We start from the raw sequence: 24,155 nt of genomic DNA, 5'->3' as shown, positions 1-24,155 counted from the left end.
CTAAAATATAATATATACGTACCTTATTATTTTAATTTCATTGAGCGGTTTTTCTGGGCCTCTTTCTACAGTGGCGCCAACTGGTGAGCACAAAAAACGGCAATGCACAAACGTGATATCAAAACCAGTTTCAAACTGTAACAATTTGGTGAGTCAGAATCGGGCTATCTACTTATCAGTTTTAGCGGTATGCGCCTACGGCATAAATTAAATATAACAAGATCATATCATACCATCCCATACATTAAAATGCGACCGCCTAAGACCGCGCTTACACTCCACCACACATAGATGGCGCCACAAAAAAATGTCTTGTAGCTTTCGATTATACTTGTAGATGGCGTTAAGTGTCACTTTTGACATAGATTTACGGCTCGGAATTGACACTTAATGCCAATCTACAAATAATCGGTGGCAACAAGGCATTTTTTTTTGTGGCGCCATCTATGTGTGGTGGAGTGTAAGCGCGTTCGTAGGCGGTCACATTTTAATGTATGGGATGATATGATCTTGTTATATTTAATTTATGGTCTAATCTACTTATCAGTTTTAGCGGTATGTGCCTACGAGCAACTTTGTGTCCTAAGTAGTCGCTCACACATCCTGTCTATCTATGGGCTAGTATGAAAGTGCGCAAACCACAGACCAACCCCTATAGACATCCATTACAAGACGACTCGCGGTCACCAGCCTTACTTGTATTTGCCATGATATAAACGCGGGCGCTCGCCGTGCCCGATCAGTAACGACCAAGTAACCGACCCGAAAGCAGCTCGTGTTTTTTGCAATAAAAAATTAAAAAACCGGCCAAGAGCGTGTCGGGCCACGCTCAGTGTAGGGTTCCGTAGTTTTCCGTATTTTTCTCAAAAACTACTAAACCTATCAAGTTCAAAACAATTTTCCTAGAAAGTATTTATAAAGTTCTACTTTTCTGATTTTTGTCATATTTTTTAAACATATGGTTCAAAAGTTAGAGGGGGGGGGGGACGCACTTTTTTTTCCTTTAGGAGCGATTATTTCCGAAAATATTAATATTATAAAAAAACGATCTTAGTAAACCCTTATTCATTTTTTAATACCTATCCAACAATATATCACACGTTGGGGTTGGAATGAAAAAAAAATCAGCCCCCGCTTTACATGTAGGGGGGGTACCCTAATAAAACCTTTTTTTCCATTTTTTATTTCTGCACTTTGTTGGCGTGATTGATATACATATTGGTACCAAATTTCAGCTTTCTAGTGCTAACGGTTACTGAGATTATCCGCGGACGGACGGACGGACGGACAGACGGACGGACGGACGGACGGACGGACAGACATGGCGAAACTATAAGGGTTCCTAGTTGACTACGGAACCCTAAAAAGGGTATTTTGATGCCTTAAAGATGTCCACCTGTAGTGTGAAATGGTGTGGAAAGGTAACAAGAAGATCAAATTTAAAAACAGACGGTACTACATTCCACAAATAAGTCATATTTATAATTTATTCAGAGCCGGCATAGGTCAACTTACTCGTACAGGCGCGACTGCCTGCCGTCCTTGAAACGACCAATCGCAGCGCGCTAAACACATTCCCCTCCCGCTCCTCGCGCCCCAAGCACTGGTGATTTGTAGCGCGCACAAAATTTACAATATTGGCACTCTATAGGAGGTTCTCTGTGGCGCACACATAACTTGGTTGCAGAAGCGTAAATGCAGGGTGGCCCAAAATTACTTTGACAAAGAATATTTACTTTGACAAAGAATAGGGCAATCTTGAAATAAACCAAAATATAGAAGTTAGCGAAAATATTACCTATTGTAAGTAACATATCTATATTCACCATGGATATTTCAACAGCATATGTCCATTTCGCAAGATTTGCAATGTGGTCTACATTGTGTAAAGACATTTTTTCTAGATTCATAAGCTCAATACGTTTCAGCCTACTTACGCGAAATCACCTAACTTAAAACTATAAATTATAGTTTGTAATCAATCTTAAAACGATACAGGAGCAAAAAAGCTAAAATGGAAAGAATTTTAGTTAAATATACTAGCGTCATTAACTAGATTTATCGAAAAAAAATTGTCCTCTAAGAACAACTTAGTTAAAAGATATTGCGAAAAAATCTTTAAAATCGAGGTTCCGCTCTCGACTATTTCCTCCTTCAAAACTTAATTAATTGGAACGAAATTTGAGAATCTGAATAACAATGAAATAGTCTGTGTAGGACCGTTTAGTTTTTTTGGCTAATTGTTACCAATCTTGAGTATCTATATATATAGGTATAGATAAAAATAATAATAATCTGTGTTGAAAAAATCATTGCTCTATCTTCAAAAACCAGGAAGGAAATAGTCGAGAGCGTTTGTATGGAGAATTGGCCCCTCCTGTATCGTCTTTAAACCCTAGCCCGTTTATTTATTACAAAAATTAGGATATTTTACAAGCTATACGTGCAATAAGTTAGACGAAAGTTATACTAGAGGTGCAGCGGCATATCGTTAATTTTTGTTCTAATATTTGCGTTTGTACTTAAAAGCCAAAGGAGGATATTTTGAAGACGAGACGATTTGGTTTATTTGGTCAAAAATTATTAAGGTTTCACATTTCAATTTATAGGACAGTCATTCGTGGATCAGAAAAATAATTATACAAACGTTTGTCAACGTATTTTTGGGCCACCGTAGTTGCGGTGACAAAGTTGCCCGTGCGCGTATAACCTTAGCAGAGAGTGACCAACGTAACATTATGAAACGAAAATCACATTTTATTTATAGCCCCAAGGGTGCCAAATGATTCACTCAATCACAAGTAAAGGCTAGCGGCCGATGCTATTACCTAATAAAGCTACCCTATGACGTAACCAGGCCTATGACGTCAAATATGCGTGAGTCGGTCTGTGACCTTTCTCCTTGCATTATTATATTGTTATATATTTCTTTAATTAACAAGAAAATTGTGCTATGTTGGCATTGGAAGTCAGTTTGGGTTGATATGATTTATTTTGACGCGTAAAACGTACCTTTATCAGGAGTTTGGCATTGACCTGGTACTGACATGTTTGATAGCGTGTGTGTTGTTACTTACTTTTCCATGCATCTCGCTCGTATGGGCATTTACAGAATTTGGGACGCCCCAATTAGCGAAAGTTGGTAACAAAAGTTAACTCACTGTCAGTTTTGTGACGATAATAGGCTATTAGACTCGTATCGAATTTAGCACATCAAGTTATTGTTTTCTGTAGTATTTGACTTAAAAAATCAATATTTATAGCTTGCGGGCATTAAAAGTGCGTGAAGACTGCGTATTTTTAATTAAAGATGTGTGTGTTTTTTTTTAATTATGGACTCCGAAAACGGTGTTGGCCGAGTGACGTCACATAATTCAGATCAACTATGGAACAGAGGTAGTTATCAGATCTCCATAGAAGCAACCTCTATTGTATTAAAATTCATAGTCGTTGACGGGTGTGACAATGTGAAATATTTTTTTCTAAATATACTGACGTCATGTCATAGATATTCTATAGATTAATATGGCTGATGTTGTTTTTGCCTGATCACGTAAAAGTAAACTTTAAATAATTTTTTTGTGGGTTTTTAAGTCGTAATAAAATATGGTACTATTTTTCTTTCGTTTAATTAGACAGTAATTAATAATATAAGACATACTTTGAAAAAGGGTCAAGTAGCCTATTAAGCATGAAATTTCAATAAAAATATATTATTTTTGTGTTAACCCTTAAATGCATAGTGATGTATATATATGCATCATCTATTTTTGATGCTAATGACAGCATGGCAAAATTCAAATTCGAATAAACCTTTGTCAAGGTCATGCATTTAAGGGTTAATTACATAAACTTTAAGCGATAATCTACATACAGAATGTGAAAAGTGTAAATTTTTAGACAGATTTCATGCTTAATTGTCGTCACAAAACTGACAGTGAGTTTTTGTTAACAACTTTCGCTAATTGGGGGGTCCCAAATTCTGAAAATGCCCGTATATAATAAGTGCTCGTATATACACAAAAAACCGGCCAAGAGCGTGTCGGGCCACGCTCAGTGTAGGTTTCCGTAGTTTTTCGTATTTTTCTCAAAAACTACTGAACCTATCAAGTACAAAACAATTTTCCTAGAAAGTATTTATAAAGTTCTACTTTTGTGATTTTTTTCATATTTTTTAAACATATGGTTCAAAAGTTAGAGGGGGGGGACGCACTTTTTTTTCCTTTAGGAGCGATTATTTCCGAAAATATTAATATTATCAAAAAACGGTCTTAGTAAACCCTTATTCATTTTTAAATACCTATCCAACAATATATCACACGTTGGGGTTGGAATGAAAAAAAATATCAGCCCCCACTTTACATGTAGGGGGGGTACCGTAATAAAACATTTCTTTCCATTTTTTATTTTTGCACTTTGTTGGCGTGATTGATATACGTATTGGTACCAAATTTCAGCTTTCTAGTGCTTACGGTTACTGAGATTATCCGCGGACGGACGGACGGACGGACGGACGGACAGACAGACATGGCGAAACTATAAGGGTTCCTAGTTGACTACGGAACCCTAAAAAAGTAGGTAAGCGTAAGTGCGTTTTCACGTTATCCGATCCGATGGAAATGAAAGATGGCGGCGAAAGAAAAAGAGAGAAAATTAAAGTAAGGAACAATGATTTTGGCTTCATTACTCAGGTTAACCAAAAGCTGGTGGGCGGCACTTTCAGCGGGAATCAGAGAGTGGCCATACTGTACAATAGTACTCTTTATTACTGATACTGTCGTTTGCTATACGACACCAATTGAATTTGTAATCAAATTTTATGACTTAATTGAGCAATGTCACCTTATCGGTTAGATATTCGAACACCTGCAGTCTCGTATGCTAATCTGTCTGATAAGGTTCAGGTGTCTAAAACTAATAGTTATTTGTTATACAAGGGGGCAAAGTTGTATTTTAACGCCGAGTGTGGAATTGAAAAACGAGCAAGTGAAAGGATTCTATAGTTGAACCACGAGCGAAGCGAGTGGTTCGGGAATAGAATCCCGAACTTGCGATTTTTTTAAAACACGAGAAGTAAAATACATTTGCTCCCGAGTGTAACACAATACTTTTCCCCTCACTATAGCGAGGAAGGAAACTACAACGCAAGAAATGCGTTTATCACTGCTTCCAGTAGTTCCACAGGTGGTAAATCATCTTTATTACTAGATTCACCTCCGTTTATCAATTTTAAAGCAGTTAATTTGACTTTATTTAAATTCAAATTACTTTACCCACTAGTGGATAAAATGCGTTTTTACCCGCTGGTATTACAGAACAAAACACGTGTTTCCGAGCTAGTGAGGGGAAAAATAGTTTAAATTGGTAGGCTACACGATGCTATGCAAGACCTACCAGATTCCGAAAATGTTTCAGGAAGTCTGTATGAAACTTTCCATTGTTGTTATGGATCTTCCATTTTAAGATTTTTTTTTGTAAGATTTATAAGATAGAGCACTAATGTTTACTAGTCAGAGAGAATGTTTTCGAGTAAGTTGAAAATTTATGCGAAACTTTCTTGGGGAAGGAATTCTCGAAATGAGAACATTTTCATCGGCACACCACTGTCAGATGTCAACTAGTGGTACATCTACTGTAGAGAGCTGAAGTGCTGAAACACTATCTCACATCATCATCATTCTCCTGTCCTGGTATATCAGTCACTTGGGGTCATTTTTAGGGTTCCGTAGTCAACTAGGAACCCTTATAGTTTCGCCATGTCTGTCTGTCCGTCCGTCCGTCCGCGGATAATCTCAGTAACCGTAAGCACTAGAAAGCTGAAATTTGGTACCAATATGTATATTAATCACGCCAACAAAGTTAAAAAATAAAAAATGGATAAAAAATGTTTTATTAGGGTACCCCCCCCCCCACATGTAAAGTGGGGGCTGATATTTTTTTTTCATTCCAACCCCAACGTGTGATATACTGTTGGATAGGTATTTAAAAATGAATAAGGGTTTACTAATATAATTTTTTGATAATATTCATATTTTCGGAAATAATCGCTCCTAAAGGAAAAAAAAGTGCGCCCCCCCCCGCTAACTTTTGAACCATACTTATGTTTAAAAAACATGAAAAAAATTACAAAAGTAGAACTAACGGTTACTGACACTATCCGCGGACGGACGGACGGACGGATGGACGGACGGACGGACGGACGGACAGACAGATATGGCGAAACTATAAGGGTTCCTAGTTGACTACGGAACCCTCAAAACCGGCCAAGAGCGTGTCGGGCCACGCTCAGTGGGTTCCGTAGTTTTCCGTATTTTTCTCAAAAACTACTGAACCTATCAAGTTCAAAACAATTTTCCTAGAAAGTCTTTATAAAGTTCTACTTTTGTAATTTTTTTCATGTTTTTTAAACATAAGTATGGTTCAAAAGTTAGCGGGGGGGGGCGCACTTTTTTTTGGGTAAGTAATACGAGATATACGCACTGAGCGTGGCCCGACACGCTCTTGGCCGGTTTTTTTACGTATATTATAAGTAAATAGGCATACTCTTGGCCACAGACTAGTCAAAGGCAAAGACGTGGCATACGATGGAGTGAGCTCGCCCAGAAGATGCCTGTTCACCCTTGATTTGAAGGTTGCCGGGTTATATGAGCTCGGAAATATAGCCGCCGGCAAGGAATTTCACTCCTTGGCAGTGCGCATAAGAAAAGAAGAAGCAAAGCGCTTCGTGCGAATTGGCGGAATATCTAACCAAGGATGGAAACCGGCCGAGAATCTAAGAAGAGTCATTCTCACACAGTCTAAGTATCCACTATTAGGTACTATAATCCCACATTGAGTCGTTATTTAAGATCATTATTTAAAATCTAAGTAATTAGTCAACATTTGATATCAGCTGCCAAATTAATCTATTGTTATCTATCGATAGATAGTGATTAAACTCAGTAATATTTCTTTTTGTATCGAACGATTGGAGTGGTGTGGTGTTATGTTATAAGTCTGAAATATATATAGTGCAAAAAGGAAAAATGTGGAACAGCAATTTATATTTAGTTTTGTGTAAGTACCTACTAACTAAGAAAAGTAGCTGTTTGACGAAAGTGGAATGGTTGAGTTTTTTTATTAGTGCGTCAGTGGGTTATCCCGTGTGGTGACGGGTTAAGAATTTCACCACTCCCTTTCTTCCCGTGGGTGTCGTAGAAGGCGACTGTGGGATATGGGTTAAATTGTGGCGTAGGCGAGAGGCTGGCAACCTGTCACTGCAATGTCACAATTTTCGTTTCCTTTCAACCCTTTTATTGCCAAGAGTGGCACTGAGACTTTTTGTAGTTTCATGTGCTCTGCCTACCCCTTTATGGGATACAGGCGTGAATGTATGTATGTATGTATGCGTCAGTGTGTTATCCCGCGTGGTGACGGGTTAAGAATTTCACCACCCCCTTTCTTCCCGTGGGTGTCGTAGACGGCGACTGTGGGATATGGGTTAAATTGTGGCGTAGGCGAGAGGCTGGCAACCTGTCACTGCAATGTCACAGTTTCGTTTTCTGTCAACCCCTTATTTGTCAAAAGTGGCACTGAAACTTGAGTAGTTTCATGTGCTCTGCCTACCCCTCAATGGGATACAGGCGTGATTGTATGTATGTTGTATGTATGTATGTATGTGTTATACAAAAAAATTACATACTAAAATAGTCCTGCGTCTATTTATTTTCAGTAATTATGGTGTTTTTTCTCGCACTAGTACGCAAAGTACTTAGTGCATTTCTTGTCATTGTCGAAATTACAAAGAACCATACCTTCGGTCATGTGATTTATCGGTACTCGTTCAGAACTTCCTCTTTACCGCACTTGTATCGTATGACTCCAAATAAGTTTTCACCACACCAACTTACTGGTAAAGGCTTACTTTGCTTTTTGAAAACAGATAGCAAAATTGCATTTTATCCACAAGAGTGCAAAGTAATTTCATACAAATTTTAACTTGATATCTTGAGCTGGCTGGTGGAATTTACCTATAAATGATGATTTTGAACCATAAATATTGAATAAATTGATAGATTTGATTTAGTTTGATGTTTTATAGTCAGTATTTTGTTCGTGTTGTTGTGGTGAAAAAGATTGTGTTTCACTCGGTGGCAAAGTTTGTTTAACCTTCGTGCCTTGAAACCCTCGCAACGCTCAAGATGCAATTTTGTGAAACACTCGCTACGTTCGCGGTTCAATATTGGAATCTTTCGCTTGCTCGGGTATCAATATTGGCATGTGCGGTTAAACAACAACTTTGCCCCAGTGTAAAACAAATAACTATTAAAGAGGTAGAGTTTCAGAATGAGAAAGAAATATAAATATTAAATTTCTAATATTTTATCTTGTGTTATCCAAAATATCCCCCCCCCCATAGTTTATCAGGATCGAAGTAAATGGAAATCCGTGATCTGTATCTACCCCTCTGGAAAACAGGCGTGATTGTATATGTATGTATGAAGGTATGTACCCACTGACCCTACGCGTAGCCGTTCCTATTCCCATTTATACTTCTTGCATGTAACCCCTTAACAACTTACAGGTCTCATCACACCCTCTCTTGCGATCTGGCAATGTTCCACAGACGAGGACTGTGGAGCGCTTACGGGCAGCGTGTGCGCTGCCGGGCTATGTGGTTGCACGAGCTCGCAACAAGTCGTCGCTGGCGGCACGTTGTGTGCTGACTGTGAGTATGTGGATATGTGTGTGTGTAACATTGAATGTGTGTAACAGGCTTGTGACACTCTCGCTCGCGATCTGTTCCACATATGAAGACTGTGCTGGTCTTACAGGAAGCGTCTGTGCTTCAGGGCAGTGTATTTGCCCGAGCTTGTTACAAGTTCTTGATGGCGGCACGTGGTGGTGGTGTGAGTGGCCCCTTCCGCGCTGAGCGCTGTGGGGGCTGTGTCGGGGCGCGCCCCAACCATGTGGGGCGGTCTGACGCCGTCTATTTGTGGACGGCTTGGCGATCCGGTGATTGCTAGTCCTACCGCTACCGGCCGTTATCCAACCCCGCGACCCCTAGCCTGGTGATACCGTTTGAGCGGGGCCAGGTTCGGGGCCGCTCTTATAGGAAGCGTCTGTGCTTCAGTGTAGTGTGTATTGGGCAAATGCCCAAGCTCGCAACAAGTCGTCGGTGGTGGCACGTTATGTACTGACTGTATGCGTGTGTAGTTTCCTGATACTGCTACTAGCAGTCTCGCATTCTACGAGAGCATCAGGGAAATGCGCTTGCACGAGCTTGCAACAGGCTGCGGTATCAAAGGGAAGAACGAACAGAAGATAATCAAGGAGTCCATCATCAGAACTTTATCTTGACAAGAATGTCCTTGAGTTGCGGGCGTCCATGATAATGGTGACCGCTTTCTATCAGGTGGACCGTATACTTGTTTACCACCGACGTAGTATAAAAAATGTTCTATAAAACCTAACTCCTTTAGCAAATTGCCCAAATCTGACAAATATGCACCATAAAGAGTTCCATTTTGGTCATCATTGGCAGTTCCACTTTGAAGTTCTTTGAAGACACGACTTGAGATTCAGTAAATGCTAGATTTGTTGTTGCAAATACAAAAATCACTATGTTTAAATTAAGACCACTCTATTTCCAGATGCTCCATATTACACCTCAGCTTGTGTAGATGACTTCCAATGCTCAAGACTGTTCACCACGTTCGAATGCAGACGAAACGAGGACCAAACAGGTTAGAATCCAAGTAATGGCTCATATAAGTGGTTTAATTATTTGCTTTTCCATGAAAATTTTTTACACCTGAAAATACGGCACATGGCCACCATAAATTAGTTTTTATTTATTCTGGCCATACTTAGGGGTCTCTAATATCTCGACTAAATAAAAAGGTCCCGACCATTTAGGGCCAGTTGCATCAACCACATTTGACAGACACGTCATCGTCACGCAGCAGATGTCTATGGAACTTCCCATACAATAAAATTTAACGAACGCTTTAACGGTGACAGACGGTTTGATGCCTCCGGCCCCTAGTCTCAATTCATTCCTGGCCAATATTGTATGAAGATAATACCCATAGCTACAATAATGGGGATAGCATTATAAACGCAATACAATGATCAGTAATTGAAGGGTCTGAAAGCGATGACTCCAATTGGTCGGTCCATCGATGATGGACCTTAAAGCATATACATATATCTTCTTCTTTCCCAGTCGGCAGTTGTCTCTGCCAACCCGGCCACCACTACTTCCACGGCCGCTGCTGGCGCTCCACCGAGATGGGACAACCCTGCACCAACAATGAGGAGTGTATGGGCGTCATCAGAGATCCATACAGCATGGTCTGTGACGGAACCTGTCAGTGTGCTGAAGGATATTACAGCAAGCAAAGGGGAGAATGTAGGAAAATTGCTACAGGTAAGTCTCATGAACAAGTCCAAAACATCGTCAGATAAGATCCTTATATACCGAGTTGCTGGTAATCCGGCTATAGCTGGTGGTCCGCTGAGGAACAACCTTCCACCAACAATGAGGAGTGTAGATCCATACAGCATGGTCTGTGATGGAACCTGTCAGTGCGCTGAAGGATATTAGAGCAGGCAAAGGGGAGAATGTAGGAAAATTGCCACAGGTAAGTCTCATGAACAAGTCCAAAACATCGTCAGATAAGATCCTTATATACCGAGTTGCTGGTAATCCGGCTATAGCTGGTGGTCCGCTGAGGAACAACCTTCCACCAACAATGAGGAGTGTACATCCATACAGCATGGTCTGTGACGGAACCTGTCAGTGTGCTGATGGATATTAGAGCAGGACGAGGGGAGAATGCAGGAAAATTACTACAGGTAAGTCTCATGAACAAGTCATTTTTTTCTCCTATCAGGGTCGAAAGAGTTCTCGATTCTGAGTAGGAATCGCGTAAAAAATACCCATGTTACAAAAAACGTGGGGTGGACAACTTTGAAAAAAATGGCCCATTCGGTAAAGTATTTTTCTCAAACATGGTATGAAATATTGATGTTATGTGCCTTATAATTGGCAGCGAAGTTTGACGTTGCAGGTGCGGCTAGGACGATTGATAGATAATGGAATTTCATACAAACCTTGCAGGCCAAGGCCGGCAAAGTCTTCTTTTTAGGGTTCCGTACCAAAAAGGTACAACAGGAACCCTTATGGTGCGACTCTGTCCGTCTGTCTGTCCGTCTGTCACATTCCTAAATATCTCGAGGACTACTAATGCTATCAACTTGAAATTTGGAATAGTTGTGAACATTGTAAATCTCTACAAATAGAAAGTATAATTTTTTTAAATATATTAATTTTAATTGTAGAAAATGGCCAAAATGAAAGGGGGGCAAACTGTAAATTTCAAGTTTCTAGGTCAAGTGGGGTATCGTTGGAAAGAGCTCAAATTGAACGTAAAGAAGCTATTTTTTTATAATTTTTTTGTTGTGGAAAAAAAAAGAATTTTGAAGGAAAATGTAAAAAAAAATACCGTCCCCCCCCCTTATCTCCGAAGTTTACCAACGAAAAATTATGAAAATTTTTGTAAGCATTGGTTTTATGCTATATATTACAGAAAAAATATAATCGTGTTTGTATTTTGAATACTTTTTTTTTAATTCACAAAAAACTTTTCAGATTTTTCCTTTCAATTTACCCACCCTTGCGGATGTATATCGTACTTCAAATTAATACGAGGTGTTACGTAAACCATCTTCTGTCCAATAAAGTAAAAACTGTTTAAATCGGTTAACATTATAAAGAATTATCCCTGAAAAACCAGGTCGCGCAAATTAGTTAGCAAATTGACCGGGAGATGGCGCTATACACTATAATACTCATTAGTGCCTATACTTTTGTCTTCTAGTCAAGTCATTAGAGTTATATGAAAATCTGAGATTATTTTTACTAGGTAGTTTGAAAGAAAGTTTGTACGGAACCCTCGGTGGGCGAGTCCGACTCGCACTTGGCCGGTTTTTTTTAATTTCCAAACACAGATAATTGTGACATAACATCCAGGTATTTAGCCAATTAAAAAAAAACTATAAGGGGCTTTATAGACGTGCCGACGCCGACTGCAACTGGTACGGGCCCTAGACAATATTTGATTTTGGGTGCGTTTTCATACAAAAAAAAATTTTTTCGTTTTTTTAAATTTCTTTTTTAATTTTTTGTTTTTTTTTATAGGCGTATACGGGGCATTAAAGGGGAACGAAAATTCAATTATTTTTGCTCTACGACGCACCGTTTAGGAGATACAGCCATCCAAAGTTACTATTTTCAGTAGACTTTATTTATTTCATACCATGTTTGAGAAAAGCACTATACATACCTCGGCGGGAAATGGGGTTGCCCGCCTCAGACCTATCCGAGACCGTCTATATGTCTTCGGCCGGCAACCCCCTTTGTCCCGGCCTCTGTAGTAATGTACTATTTCTCAAACATGGTATGAAATATTGATGTTATGTGCCTTATAATTGGCAGCGAAGTATGACGTTGCAGGTGCGGCTAGGACGATTGATAGATAATGGAATTTCATACAAACCTTGCAGGCCAAGGCCGGCAAAGTCTTCTTTTTTAATTTCCAAACACTAACATCCAGGTATTTAGCCAATTAAAAAAAAAAACTATAAGGGGCTTTATAGACGTGCCGACTGCAACTGGTACGGGCCCTAGACAATATTTGATTTTGGGTGCGTTTTCATACAAAAAAAATTTTTTCGTTTTTTTTTAATTTCTTTTTTAATTTTTTGTTTTTTTATAGGCGTATACGGGGCATTAAAGGGGAACGAAAATTCAATTATTTTTGCGCTACGACGCACCGTTTAGGAGATACAGCCATCCAAAGTTACTATTTTCAGTCATCATTCGCCTGCCCTTATCCCATTCATTTGGGGTCGGCGCAGCATGTCTTCCGCTTCCATACCTCCCTATCATCCGTCATTTCATCATTCACTAGACTATCTATTCTATTTTCAGTAGACTTTATTTATTTCATACCATGTTTGAGAAAAGCACTATACATACCTCGGCGGGAAATGGGGTTGTCCGCCTCAGACCTATCCGAGACCGTCTATATGTCTTCGGCCGGCAACCCCATTTGTCCCGGCCTCTGTAGTAATGTACTAATATTCGGCCCATCTCTAGACCAGAAGAACTAACTTGACTTAATATTTTTCAGCTGTCGGCGAAGGCTGCGTGCTAAACGAAGACTGTCAGTTTGAAAATGGTGCTTGTCGCGCATTCGAGTTCGTTTGTTACGACAGAACAGTCGTCGATCCTGAAGAAGGTATACCTACTACTTTTATTGTCTGTCTGTTTGTCTGTGGCATTGAAGCTCCCGAACGGATGGACCGATTTAGATTTAGTTTTTTTTAATGAAATAGGCAGCAAACGAGCAGACGAGCCGCCTGATGGGAAGCAGTCATCCCCGCCCATGGACATAGGCAACATAAGCAACATTTTGTTTGAAAGCTGAATTAGTCGAGTGTTTTTAGGCATGTTTGATAGAAATCGGTCCACTATGTCGGCGTTTTTTTTTTCTTTTATTTGTGGTTAGGTTACTTTAACAATTATGCAAAGTATACTTCATTACAGCTTCGTATAATTAATTAAATAATATGGTGCATTTGGTTTCAGAGACTTCAAAGCAAGCGACTCAAGCTCGTCAGAACTCGACTCTCAAAATGGCGGACACGCCATCTTCGAACATGGCTGCCACAGTAATGGCGTCAAAGATGGTTGCCACAAAGATGCCCCGAAATGGTGGCGCTGTGTGTAGCGCTGCCAGCCCTTGTGCTGCGCCGTTTGAGTGTGCCAGTTGGGGGCATTGTATCTGCCCTATTGGGTATTATGGGAGTGAAGATGGCAGCACTTGTTTAGCTGGTAAGTACGCTTAAAAGAAACTGTAAACCGGCAGCGTCATGTCAGATTTTTAACCGACTTCTTTACTGAAAAAAAAAGAAGAAGGAGGTTATATATTCGGGTTAATTTTATGTACGTTACCTGATTACTCCGAGACCCGTGGTCCGATTTCAAAAATTATTTTTTTGTTTAAAAGGAGCTACCTCCAAGGTGGTCCCATATCTGGAGCTGTTCTGATGATGGGATCAATGAAGAGTTGAGGTAACTCCTCAATTTTTAAAGGCACATGTATGGTGATTGATATGCTGAGAGCCTGCTATTTTGCATCGGTGCATGCACATCTTCAATACGGGACCGAGATGTGGGCCCGAGCCGCAGACTGGGAACGAGTATTTCGGCTACAAAAGCGCGCCGTACGGGCCATAGTCCGAATCAGCCAAACAGAATCGGTGAAACCTCACTTCCAAGCCCTTGGCATCTTAACCTTGCCGTCGATGCTAATATTTGAAGCTGCAATATATGCACGCTCGCAAGCAGATAGCGCCCCGGCGGAGCCAGCTCACGCGGCCGCGCGCCGCTACCCCGCGCGCTGCGGCCGCGCCGCCCGCAGGCTCGCCCCCGTACCGCACAAGCTGGCCAAGTCGGATAGGCTTATTCACATATTGGGCCCACGAGTATACAATTGTCTTCCGGATGCAATAGTAGCCGTTAATAGCGCAGTAGTCTTTAAATACAAGTTAAAACAGTGGTTAGTCGAGCAAGCGTTCTATGACCACAAAGAGTTCTTTAATGAAAAACCTAGGATAGGATCTTAATCTTTATGTACCTGCTGTATACAATTATGTGACTTGTAATTTGTATTATTAATAAATATTATGATTATGATTATGATTTCGGTGTTTTCTTAAGTAGGTAACTCGAGTAGTTTCTCTCGAAAACTAGGTAGCACTTTCATAAAGTGTATCTCATGATGATGACTGTTCTTTTTGAAGTCGGTTGATTTTTTTTGGAAAATGTTTTTATTTGTGGCGTTTATTCCGTGAAATCGGTGGACCACATCGCAGACATTATCGAATCAAGCTCAGCATGGGACCGATTTTCTGAATCTCGAACGCACGATTTTGCCATTCGGAAGTCTGTGGAAAACGATGGAAAGCTATTTTTGGGAAAACTAGCGCTAGTATTTTGGAATCCAGTGGCAATGACCACTCAAATTTCAAAAATCGGCTCCCATACTTTTGTTACTGGAGAACATTTATCGTCTATCGTTTACCAATTTTTTTCCTATGAAGTTTTACCCCATTTTCATTATATTCTAGAACTGGGTTCCCCTTCATCCGAAGAGCAGTGTGTCGGCCTCCTGGCTGTGGTAGAAGATGGGATCTGCACGTGTCCTCCCAACTTCTTCTTCGATGAGAATATGAGGGATTGCGTTAAAGGTAAATAAAAGAAGTTAATAAAGAGTTAAACGAAAGAACTTATTGAGGGTTATTGTACATCTATAGCAGTGGTAGGAATTTTTTTTTTCATTGGGTGCATTTCAAAATATTTATGAAAGAATTTTAGAAGAGGGCCAGATTTACACCAAAAATGCATTTTTATTACAGTGCTGGTCTTTCGAGGGCCGGACATGGCCAAATGGCAAAAATCAGACCTTTATTCAAATTGACCACACGACCCCTCCCTGGGACCTGGGTTAGGTACAAACGTTTGACCACGTAGAACTCCGATTGCTGTTCTTACGGTAGATGTCGCTACAAGACCAATATGGTGGAAAATTTCGCTGTCTTGGTTCAAGTCTTGGTAGCTCAGTTGGCAGAACGCTGGAATATAGATCCAGAGGCCGGCAGTTCAAGTCTCACTCAAGGCAGTACTTTTCTGCTTTTGAATTTATATTACGACTAGAGATACTTTATTTAACACCACATTAATTTCCAGTGGCCCGTATCATCACTGATTCCTGCATATTCGACGAACAATGTCACACGTTTGGGGCTGCAGCGTTCTGCGGAGCGCCAGGGCAATGGGGGCTGCGCTCCTGCGAGTGTGACTTGGAGCAAGCTGTGTGGGACGCTCAGAGGGGCATGTGCAGGCTCTTCGCTGGTTAGTAAGATGATGTCAAAGAGACAGACATACAAAAAGACAGACAGACAGACAAACAATCTGTCAGACAGATAAAGAAAGGCAAATAAAGACAGGCGACCGACAGAGACAGGAGGCATTTTAAGCCTAATAGTAACCTAGAAACATCTCTAACGTCCTAATTTTTCATTGTGTCTCCTCATTGGCGTACATATTACGCAGAATTAATCATGAAACAATGATGCCTTTTTTATATTTTTGGCAAATATTTCAATAATTTATTTAAATATTTTTTTGGCGTCAATTTCAACTTGCAGGTCTCGGCGAAACATGTCAAGTGGACAGCGATTGCATGGCTGGCGAACTGGAAATCCAATGCGCTCTGAACGAAGAAGGCGAAGGTTACTGCGCTTGTCCTGATGGCCTTATTGCTTCTGAGGGCTTATGTCTTAGCAGTGGACTTGGTAAGTGATCGATGGTTTTACACTCTGTGCCATAGGGGAATAAGAAGGGGAAGAGTTGACCGTACATCAGTAAATGCAAGTTATTTGTAGCGATATCTAGCGTCATCCACGCGTCAACTAGCGTAAATTATCAGTACTGCTACTTGTCAATAGATGTCGCGACGAACAAAAAATCTAATGCTTAACAATTTTTAGCTAATATTATACAGTTTATATCAGTACTTTGTTTTCAATTCCTTCTGCTTGTAATATAAGTTGTAAAGCACAGAACTTAATTTAGATAGAAGAAACAAATTCGTATATTTGTATAGGGGCCGAGCGTGTCAAATTTTGTACTGAAGTTGATTCTTGCCTGTAATTTTAAATATGTCTCAGGCTCTTGATTGTTCATAATTTTTGTGTTGTTGCAATTGAATATCACGTAACGAGGCTTTTTTTATGTTTTGGTTGACTTCAACTTACAAAAATTGACGCCCGAAAGCTGCAAGCTGCGAGTAAAGACGGACAACTCAGTGGATTTCACTGAGTTCATTTGACACGCTAAGTAGATACGTTTGCTTGATCTATGGTATATATGACATCTGTGTTGTAAAGTGTTTTAGTATTACATTTTTGGCAGACGCAACACTGTTGGCACCTAGTGTCAAGTGGTACTTATAATTTACGCTGTTTGACGCAATATTGACGTGCGATTGTCGCTAGATGTCACTACAAATAACTTGCATTTACTGATGTATGGAGTTACAACTCTTCCCTTACTTATTCCTCTATGGCAGTAGTAACTTGCAATGCTGATCCCAAGCGCGGATCCAGCTTCGTGCCGGGGGGGGGGGTCACGTGGTAAAGGCCCGGGGCCCTGGAGGGGGGGGGGGGGTCACGTGGTCTATTTGTATGGCCAACTTAGGCTCCGGGGGGGGGGGGGGGGGGGGGGTCATGACGATCCTACCGGCTGCGCCAGTTACCTTTATCTTCGTTGTTATTCTGTTTGGTTCTGATTGTCATGCTGTTAATGATAGATTTGACAAATCTGTGCGTCATCGTAAAATATAACGATCTATTAGGCTATATGTTAAGTAAGTAAGTTTGAATCCTTGATGTATCTTTTTAATAGTGGAAATTGGTGCAAAGGAAACTTTTCAACTATTTAAGACAAAGTCGTACCAAAAGACACGTGTAACTCCGTATAGCCGGATAAAGTCTAAGAAAAAAACGTACCTCAAAGCCCACAGAAAAAGATACGATGGATTAGATGGCGTTACACCTTTAGGGAACGCTCGGCTAGATGGCGCTAATATTAATATTAAATTTGTCATTTTAACACATATCAAGCTAACAGTTTTAAACCTGTGTAGAGAGCTGGCAGTCAATGCAATGTGATTACACATTTTACTTTGACAGTAACCCTCTATAATACTCGATCCTCTTTGGTCATACTAACAACGTTGATGAACGTTGGCAGTAATTCGGTCAGCCCCGCCGGTGATCGTGTTATTTTACGTTTACTTAACTCTTAGACAGGAGGGACAATAAAATCTCTGTACAGTGTTTTTCGGGGAGGTTGGAAGACACTTGACGGCTCGGCGACGACATTGGTCTAAGTGAGACAGCGGTGAGCGGCGGCCATACATTGGAGCAAGACAGAGCGATGGGACTTTTCATTCGCACGTATGCTGCCGCTCATCGCTGTCGCGCTATGTCGTGGCTGAGCCGTGAGGGAGAGGGCCCTGGTCTAAGTCTGTTATTAGTTTTTGATGAATACTTTTGCATGTTAAAATTGTATATTATTATTTTTAATGAATGTTAATTATAAGATGTAATGTTTTGAAAAAAGTGGCCCGTCGAGTTTCTTGACGGTCTCATAGTGGATACCCCCTCCAACTGAGGGGGACTGAATTTTCTCGAGACTGACGCGTAGGGTTAGAGCCGGTGACTTGAAAAACAAATATTTCATTTTCATTTTTTTCGGATAACAATTTTCAAGTCGTCGCACCATCTCCTTTCGGTCTGCCTTTACCCCGATGTACACCATCTATGGTACCCTGTGGGTTCCATATTATTGTCTCTGGACTCATACACTGTTCTCTTGATTGCTAACAGAGCTGGGAGACTCGTGCCAAAGGACGGAGGAGTGTACTGGGACCGTAAACACTGTCTGCGAAACTGGCCGCTGTTCTTGTGACAACGGTTACCAGGAACTTGATGATTTCTGTGCTCCAAGTAAGTTTTTTTATTATACGTTTTTTAACGCCTTTGATTTCAAGGCCAAGATCTAAGCCGTGTAGACAATAACACTCTTTTCATAACTAACTATTTTGGCTCAGTAATCCAAAGTGAATCTTGGCCTCCGCCGCAACGAGAGAGTAGCGTATCATAGTTATCTTTTTTAATTGCTCTTCATTCGTGCGACCGAGTTGGGTTTCATATTTCGTCGCTATTACGCGATGAATCATCATCCATCTTGTTAAATGCTAAGGCACTAGTCCCACCACGAGCTAGTAAACTATGAGCTATCGGCTATAAAAAACGAACAAAAGATAATCACTGCCGTGTAAATAAAAGAGACACGGCGATGTTTATAGTTCGCCCAGCGGTGAGCTATCAATATCGCCATGTTTACTTATCTTTTGTTCGCTTTTATAGCCGGTAACTCATAGCTTACTAGCTCGCGGTGGGACCAGTGCCTAAAGGGCTGAATTTCAAATTTTCTATAAGAGTCAACTTAGTGCTTATTGTTTTGTATTTGATTCCTATAATATCTCTTCTGCAGTTATTGGCGGAACCTGTTCGGCAGTCACTGACTGTGTCATCAGCAACACGACCTGCGTTAGCGGCGATGGTGGCATGACCTGTCAGTGTACTGAAGAGTTTGTAGAGTATAACGACGAGTGCTGGGAGGGTAAGTAACAGCAAAGACATATATAACTCCGTATAGACAGATAAAGTAAAAAAAACGTACCTCAGTACCATAAAGAAAAAGGTACGGTCGCCTATATGGCGTTACACCTTTGGGGTAAGCTCAGCTAGATGGCGCTAATATTAATATTTGACAAAGCTAAGAATATGGACCAAATTGACAAAACTTTTTTTTTAATATTATAAATGGGCTTACTCTTGGCCACAGACTAGCCAAAGGCAAAGACGTGGCCTACGATGGAGTGAGCTCGCCCAGAAGATGCCTGTTCACTCTTGATTTGAAGGTTGCCGGGTTATATGAGCTCGGAAATATAGCCACCGGCAAGGAATTCCACTTCTTGGCAGTGCGTATAAGAAAAGTAATAGTGACATTTTAAAGTAAATACTTATACCTGTTTGGTCGACACTGAATGTGCCATCATTTCATTTAGAAGTTACAAACGTTTTTGGCCTCAGGAATAAAATTTTGATATGCTTTGAAATTTACAATATATTTGAAAACTTTCTCAACCTGCGAATAATCAAAAGCTTTCAATTAGGCTTGCGATACATATATATGTTTGTAGCTAGCACAACTGGCATGCCAGCCACGTACTTTGGTTTAAAGTTGGAGCCAACCAGCCACCAGCAAGCTACAGGCATTATTTATTTATTTATTTATTTAAACTTTTTTGCCAAATAAAACAAAAATGTACAAATGGCGGACTTAATGCCTAATGGCATGGACTTAATGCATTAATATTGTGTATCGCAGGCATTATTCTTCGTATGAATTGTTGCAGAATTTCAGAAAAACTTTTTTTCTTTCACAAGTTTCCAACGGCTACGAAGCAAACTGCACAGTGGCGGCACAATGCTACGGCTCCCTTGGCGCTAATGCTGTGTGCCAAGAAGGCTCCTGCCTCTGTGCCCCCAACTTCCACTTCCAAGATGGCGGCTGCTGGCCTGTCACTGGTAAGAACTCTTTTGCATTCAAAATCAAATGTATGAAAGAAGCGCGTTCCCATGCACACAATCTGAGCTCAAGTAGGCGAACGCGTGTCATGCTTGTATAAGATATGACAGGTCGACTGGTCGTATTCTTGACAGGCGGTTGTGAGGTAACCAAGAGCGGGTGGGCGGCACTTTCAACGGGAAGCAGGGAGTGGCCATACTGTACGATAGTACTCTTTATTATACTGTGGTATAGGTACAGTCTCAGTCAGTCAGGTCACAGTTTCGTTTTCTTTCAACCCCTTATTTGCCAAGAGTGGCACTGAAGCTTTAGTAGTTTCATGTGTTCTGCCTACCCCTTTATGGGATACAGGCGTGATTGTATGTATGTATGTATAGGTACATGACTAATACTTGCCGTAATAATATAATGCTCTAGGTCAAAAGAACATGGACACGTGGGGATCTGTTTCAACCATAGAGAAATAAGTAAAGAAATAGTTGTAACGCAAGCTATTTGTAGTGACATCTAGCGTCATTGACGCGTTAATCACGCGTCAATTAGCGTAAATTATCAGTACTGCTACTTGCTAATAGATGTCATGACGAACAAAACGTCTAATGCTCAACAATTTTTAGCTAATATTACAATAGTATTAATCAGTACTCTGTTTTCAATTCCTTCTGCTTGTAATGTAAGTTGTAAACTGTTTTAATCCATACTAATATTATAAATGGGAAAATGTGTCTGTTTGTTTGTCCGTGTTTCACGGCAAAACGGAGCGACAAATTGACGTAATTTTTTAAGTGAAGATAGTTGAAGGGATGGAGAGTGACATAGGCTACATTTGTCTCTTTCTAACGCGAGCGAAGCCGCGGGCAAAAGCTAGTATTACATATTTGGCAGACGCAACACTGTTGGCACCTAGTGTCGAGTAGTCGAGTAGTGGTACTGATGATTTACGCTATTTGACGCGTGATTGACGCTAGATATCACTACAAATAACTTGCATTTACTGACGTATGGAGTTACAACTCTTTCCTTACTTATATCTCGATGGTTTCAAGTTTCAACCAAAGCATTGAGGTTTAGATAATATATGTCACCAAAAATATCACACCGATCAATATTCAATCGACGTTTTTATTTGTTCCCAGGTCTATTCGAGACGTGCTCTCGTAGTAGCCAGTGTTTCCTCGGGGAGCTGACGGACAGGGTGGTGTGCAGAAACGGACTGTGCCAGTGCGACTTCAACTATCCTTACTCTGAAGAGCTTCATACGTGCAGTGAGTATCATTCATTCATTCATTCAATCATTCATTCATTCAATCATTCATTCATATTGGATTGTGCCAATGTGACTTCGACTACTACTACTCTGAGGAGCTTCACACGTGTGAATATCATTTACTCATTCATTCGTTTACACATTCCTTCATTCATTCTTTATTTCCTTCATTCATATCGGACTGTGCCAGTGCGACTTCAACTATCCTTACTCTGAGGAGCTTCATACGTGCAGTGAGTATCATTTATTCATTCATTCGTTTACACATTCCTTCATTCATTCTTTGAGCAGTTCCCGGCAACTTTGTACATTTAGTAATATAAGTCGACTTTCGTAAGATATATACAGGTTAATTGTTATAATTAAGAAAATATAGATACTAGAGAACCTTAATGACGAAATAAAACTTAATAAAATCACAATTTATCAACAAAATCTTGGTAACAAAATAGGAATTAATAAAAACAAATTTAACTTTTCCCTTAATTTTTGTACAAAGTTGACGGGAATTGCTGCTGTACAACGGGGAATGTTCTGATGAACTCTTTGAGTTGGTGCCACCGCCGCCCTTTTATCACCATATAAAATACGTAACGTAACATTAAGATTGAATGTAGGGGGTAGGGCATAGCGAATGATATTCCGCTTTGTGTGGTAGGGCACAGCACAGCGGATATCATCTCGCTCGAATCTAGAGCAGAGCCCAATAAGGTCCGACCGAGAACGCCTTTTTAGTCTCGGCCGAGAACGAGACCGAGACCGAGACTCAAAGTCATTCTCGGCCGAGACCGAGACCGAGACCGAGAATTTAGAAAATTTAATAAAAAACACAATTTCTGCACAAAAAACTTTATTTCAAATATTAGTACTTAAAATCAAAAAGTTTTATGTTGTAGCACAAAAACAACAATTTTTCCCATAAAGTTAAATTATGCGGACGCTCATCATACAGATAGCTCTATTAAAAAGTTGCTCGCTTGCAAGTCTTGCAACACTCGTTGGTGGTGCCGACAAGAAGTTTTTCGCCACTGCTGTTCTTGTATCGCGTAAACACTTTCCATTCACATCAAGTTTCAGTAGTCAAACAACAATTAGTTAAGTTATTTAATTATTTATATCATAATTTTCTCTCATAAGTTATTTATTATTTATTAGATGACAACAAAACTAAAAGAATCACGTCAATAAACAAGTCATTACACGCGACTGTTGCAAATGCGGCATTTGTGCCTATCCAAACACTTACATCTAGTATTTGAAATGCAATTGGCTTAAAATGTGATAAAACTACCAATCAAAACGTCACATTGTTCGAGCAATGTAACCAACGGGTGTCATGGAAGCGGGTGGCCGTGCGCGCTAAATTTAAATGCGCCAATCACCGCTCAATTCGCTCATTGCCTAATCTCGGCCGGGGCCGAGATTCTCGGCCCATTTGGGCCGAGAACCGAGACCGAGTTCTCGGCCCTATTTTCGGCCGAGAATGCCGAGACCGAGACCGAGACCGAGATCTCGGTCGGACCTTAGAGCCCAACTGGGGTAGTACCTCCGCCTTACAGAAGACCGCAGCCAAATAGCACTAGACCCTACTCATAGTGTTGTGTTCTTGCCGGTGAGTAAGGCTGCCAGAGCTCAACGAGGGTACGGTGTGCTGATGACGGGAGGACTGACTTATTCCGTCTATTGTCCTTTGAGTCGTCGGCAACTCGAACCCTCCTTGGAACTTGTACACTCCTTTTTACTGTGTATTTAACACAGCAAAAGGGAATGTACAAGTTTCTAATGGGGTGGCAACGCGCATGTGACACTCTTTGAGTTGCAGGCGTCCATAGGTTACGGTGACCGCTTTCCATCCGGCGGGCCGTACGCTTGTTTGCAACCGACGTAGTATAGAAAAAAAATGTCGTTGTTTCAGGGTCATCTGCAACCATATTGACCAGCAGCTGTATGATTTTAATAACGACGTTGGCGTACTTATTCTCATAAATGTTATTTATATTAAATATAAGTATTTGTATTTAATAACAATTGTTTTATTGTTTTTAAACCCTAAGTCCGTTTTCACATTATCCGATCAGATATCGGATGTCAGAAGGATTTAAATGGAAAAAATCCAAGATGGCGCCTGTAATGTATGGGTATATCGATCCTACATCCTATATCGGATCGGATAATGTGAAAACGCTCTAACACATGTCATGTCCTACATCTCTCATCACGCAATGGTTATTGGTCGGTTCTATAATAAAATAAAAATAAAAAATAAAATAAAAAAGCCTTTTATTTCTTGCATACAAGTGACTAAATTTTTACTTTTTTAAGTAGTAAGTATTTTTAAACTATATACCTATTTATTTTTAATATTATTTATTTTTTTAAATTGGTTTTGCAAGAACCCCTCTGCAGGTAAAGGCCTCCTCCAAAGTTAGCCAGTCTTCCCTTATTTGGGCTGTTTGTAGCCAGTTTCTTCCTGCTGTTTTTATGATCTCGTCTTCCCATCTTGCGCAAGGTCGTGCCTGTTTTCTTTTCCCTGACGGGCCTTTCCACTTTGTCAGAGTGGTCGGTTCTAGAAACTACTTAAGTATTTAAACACCCTCGGTAGAAGATATTTTT

The 24,155-nt window shown here is 40.4% G+C and overlaps 1 protein-coding gene across 1 annotated transcript; it reads left to right on the top strand.

Moving 5' to 3' along the window:
* The first annotated feature begins 6,908 nt into the window (after nucleotides 1-6,908).
* Nucleotides 6,909-23,567, top strand: LOC125239225 (prion-like-(Q/N-rich) domain-bearing protein 25). The gene is made up of 14 exons (XM_048146753.1): nucleotides 6,909-7,056; nucleotides 8,564-8,707; nucleotides 9,633-9,725; nucleotides 10,208-10,411; nucleotides 13,179-13,286; nucleotides 13,637-13,882; nucleotides 15,181-15,300; nucleotides 15,800-15,964; nucleotides 16,261-16,407; nucleotides 18,505-18,624; nucleotides 19,175-19,303; nucleotides 20,134-20,274; nucleotides 21,412-21,540; nucleotides 23,458-23,567. The coding sequence occupies exons 1-14, from the start codon at nucleotides 7,026-7,028 to the stop codon at nucleotides 23,526-23,528; spliced, it is 1,848 nt and encodes a 615-aa protein (XP_048002710.1). The 5' UTR covers nucleotides 6,909-7,025; the 3' UTR covers nucleotides 23,529-23,567.
* Nucleotides 23,568-24,155: the final 588 nt, after the last annotated feature.

Source organism: Leguminivora glycinivorella, chromosome 25 (genome assembly GCF_023078275.1).
Source record: "Leguminivora glycinivorella isolate SPB_JAAS2020 chromosome 25, LegGlyc_1.1, whole genome shotgun sequence".
NCBI classification, from domain to species: domain Eukaryota; kingdom Metazoa; phylum Arthropoda; class Insecta; order Lepidoptera; family Tortricidae; genus Leguminivora; species Leguminivora glycinivorella.
Note: the sequence above shows the minus strand (reverse complement) of the source record. Positions and strands in the feature narration are given on the sequence as shown.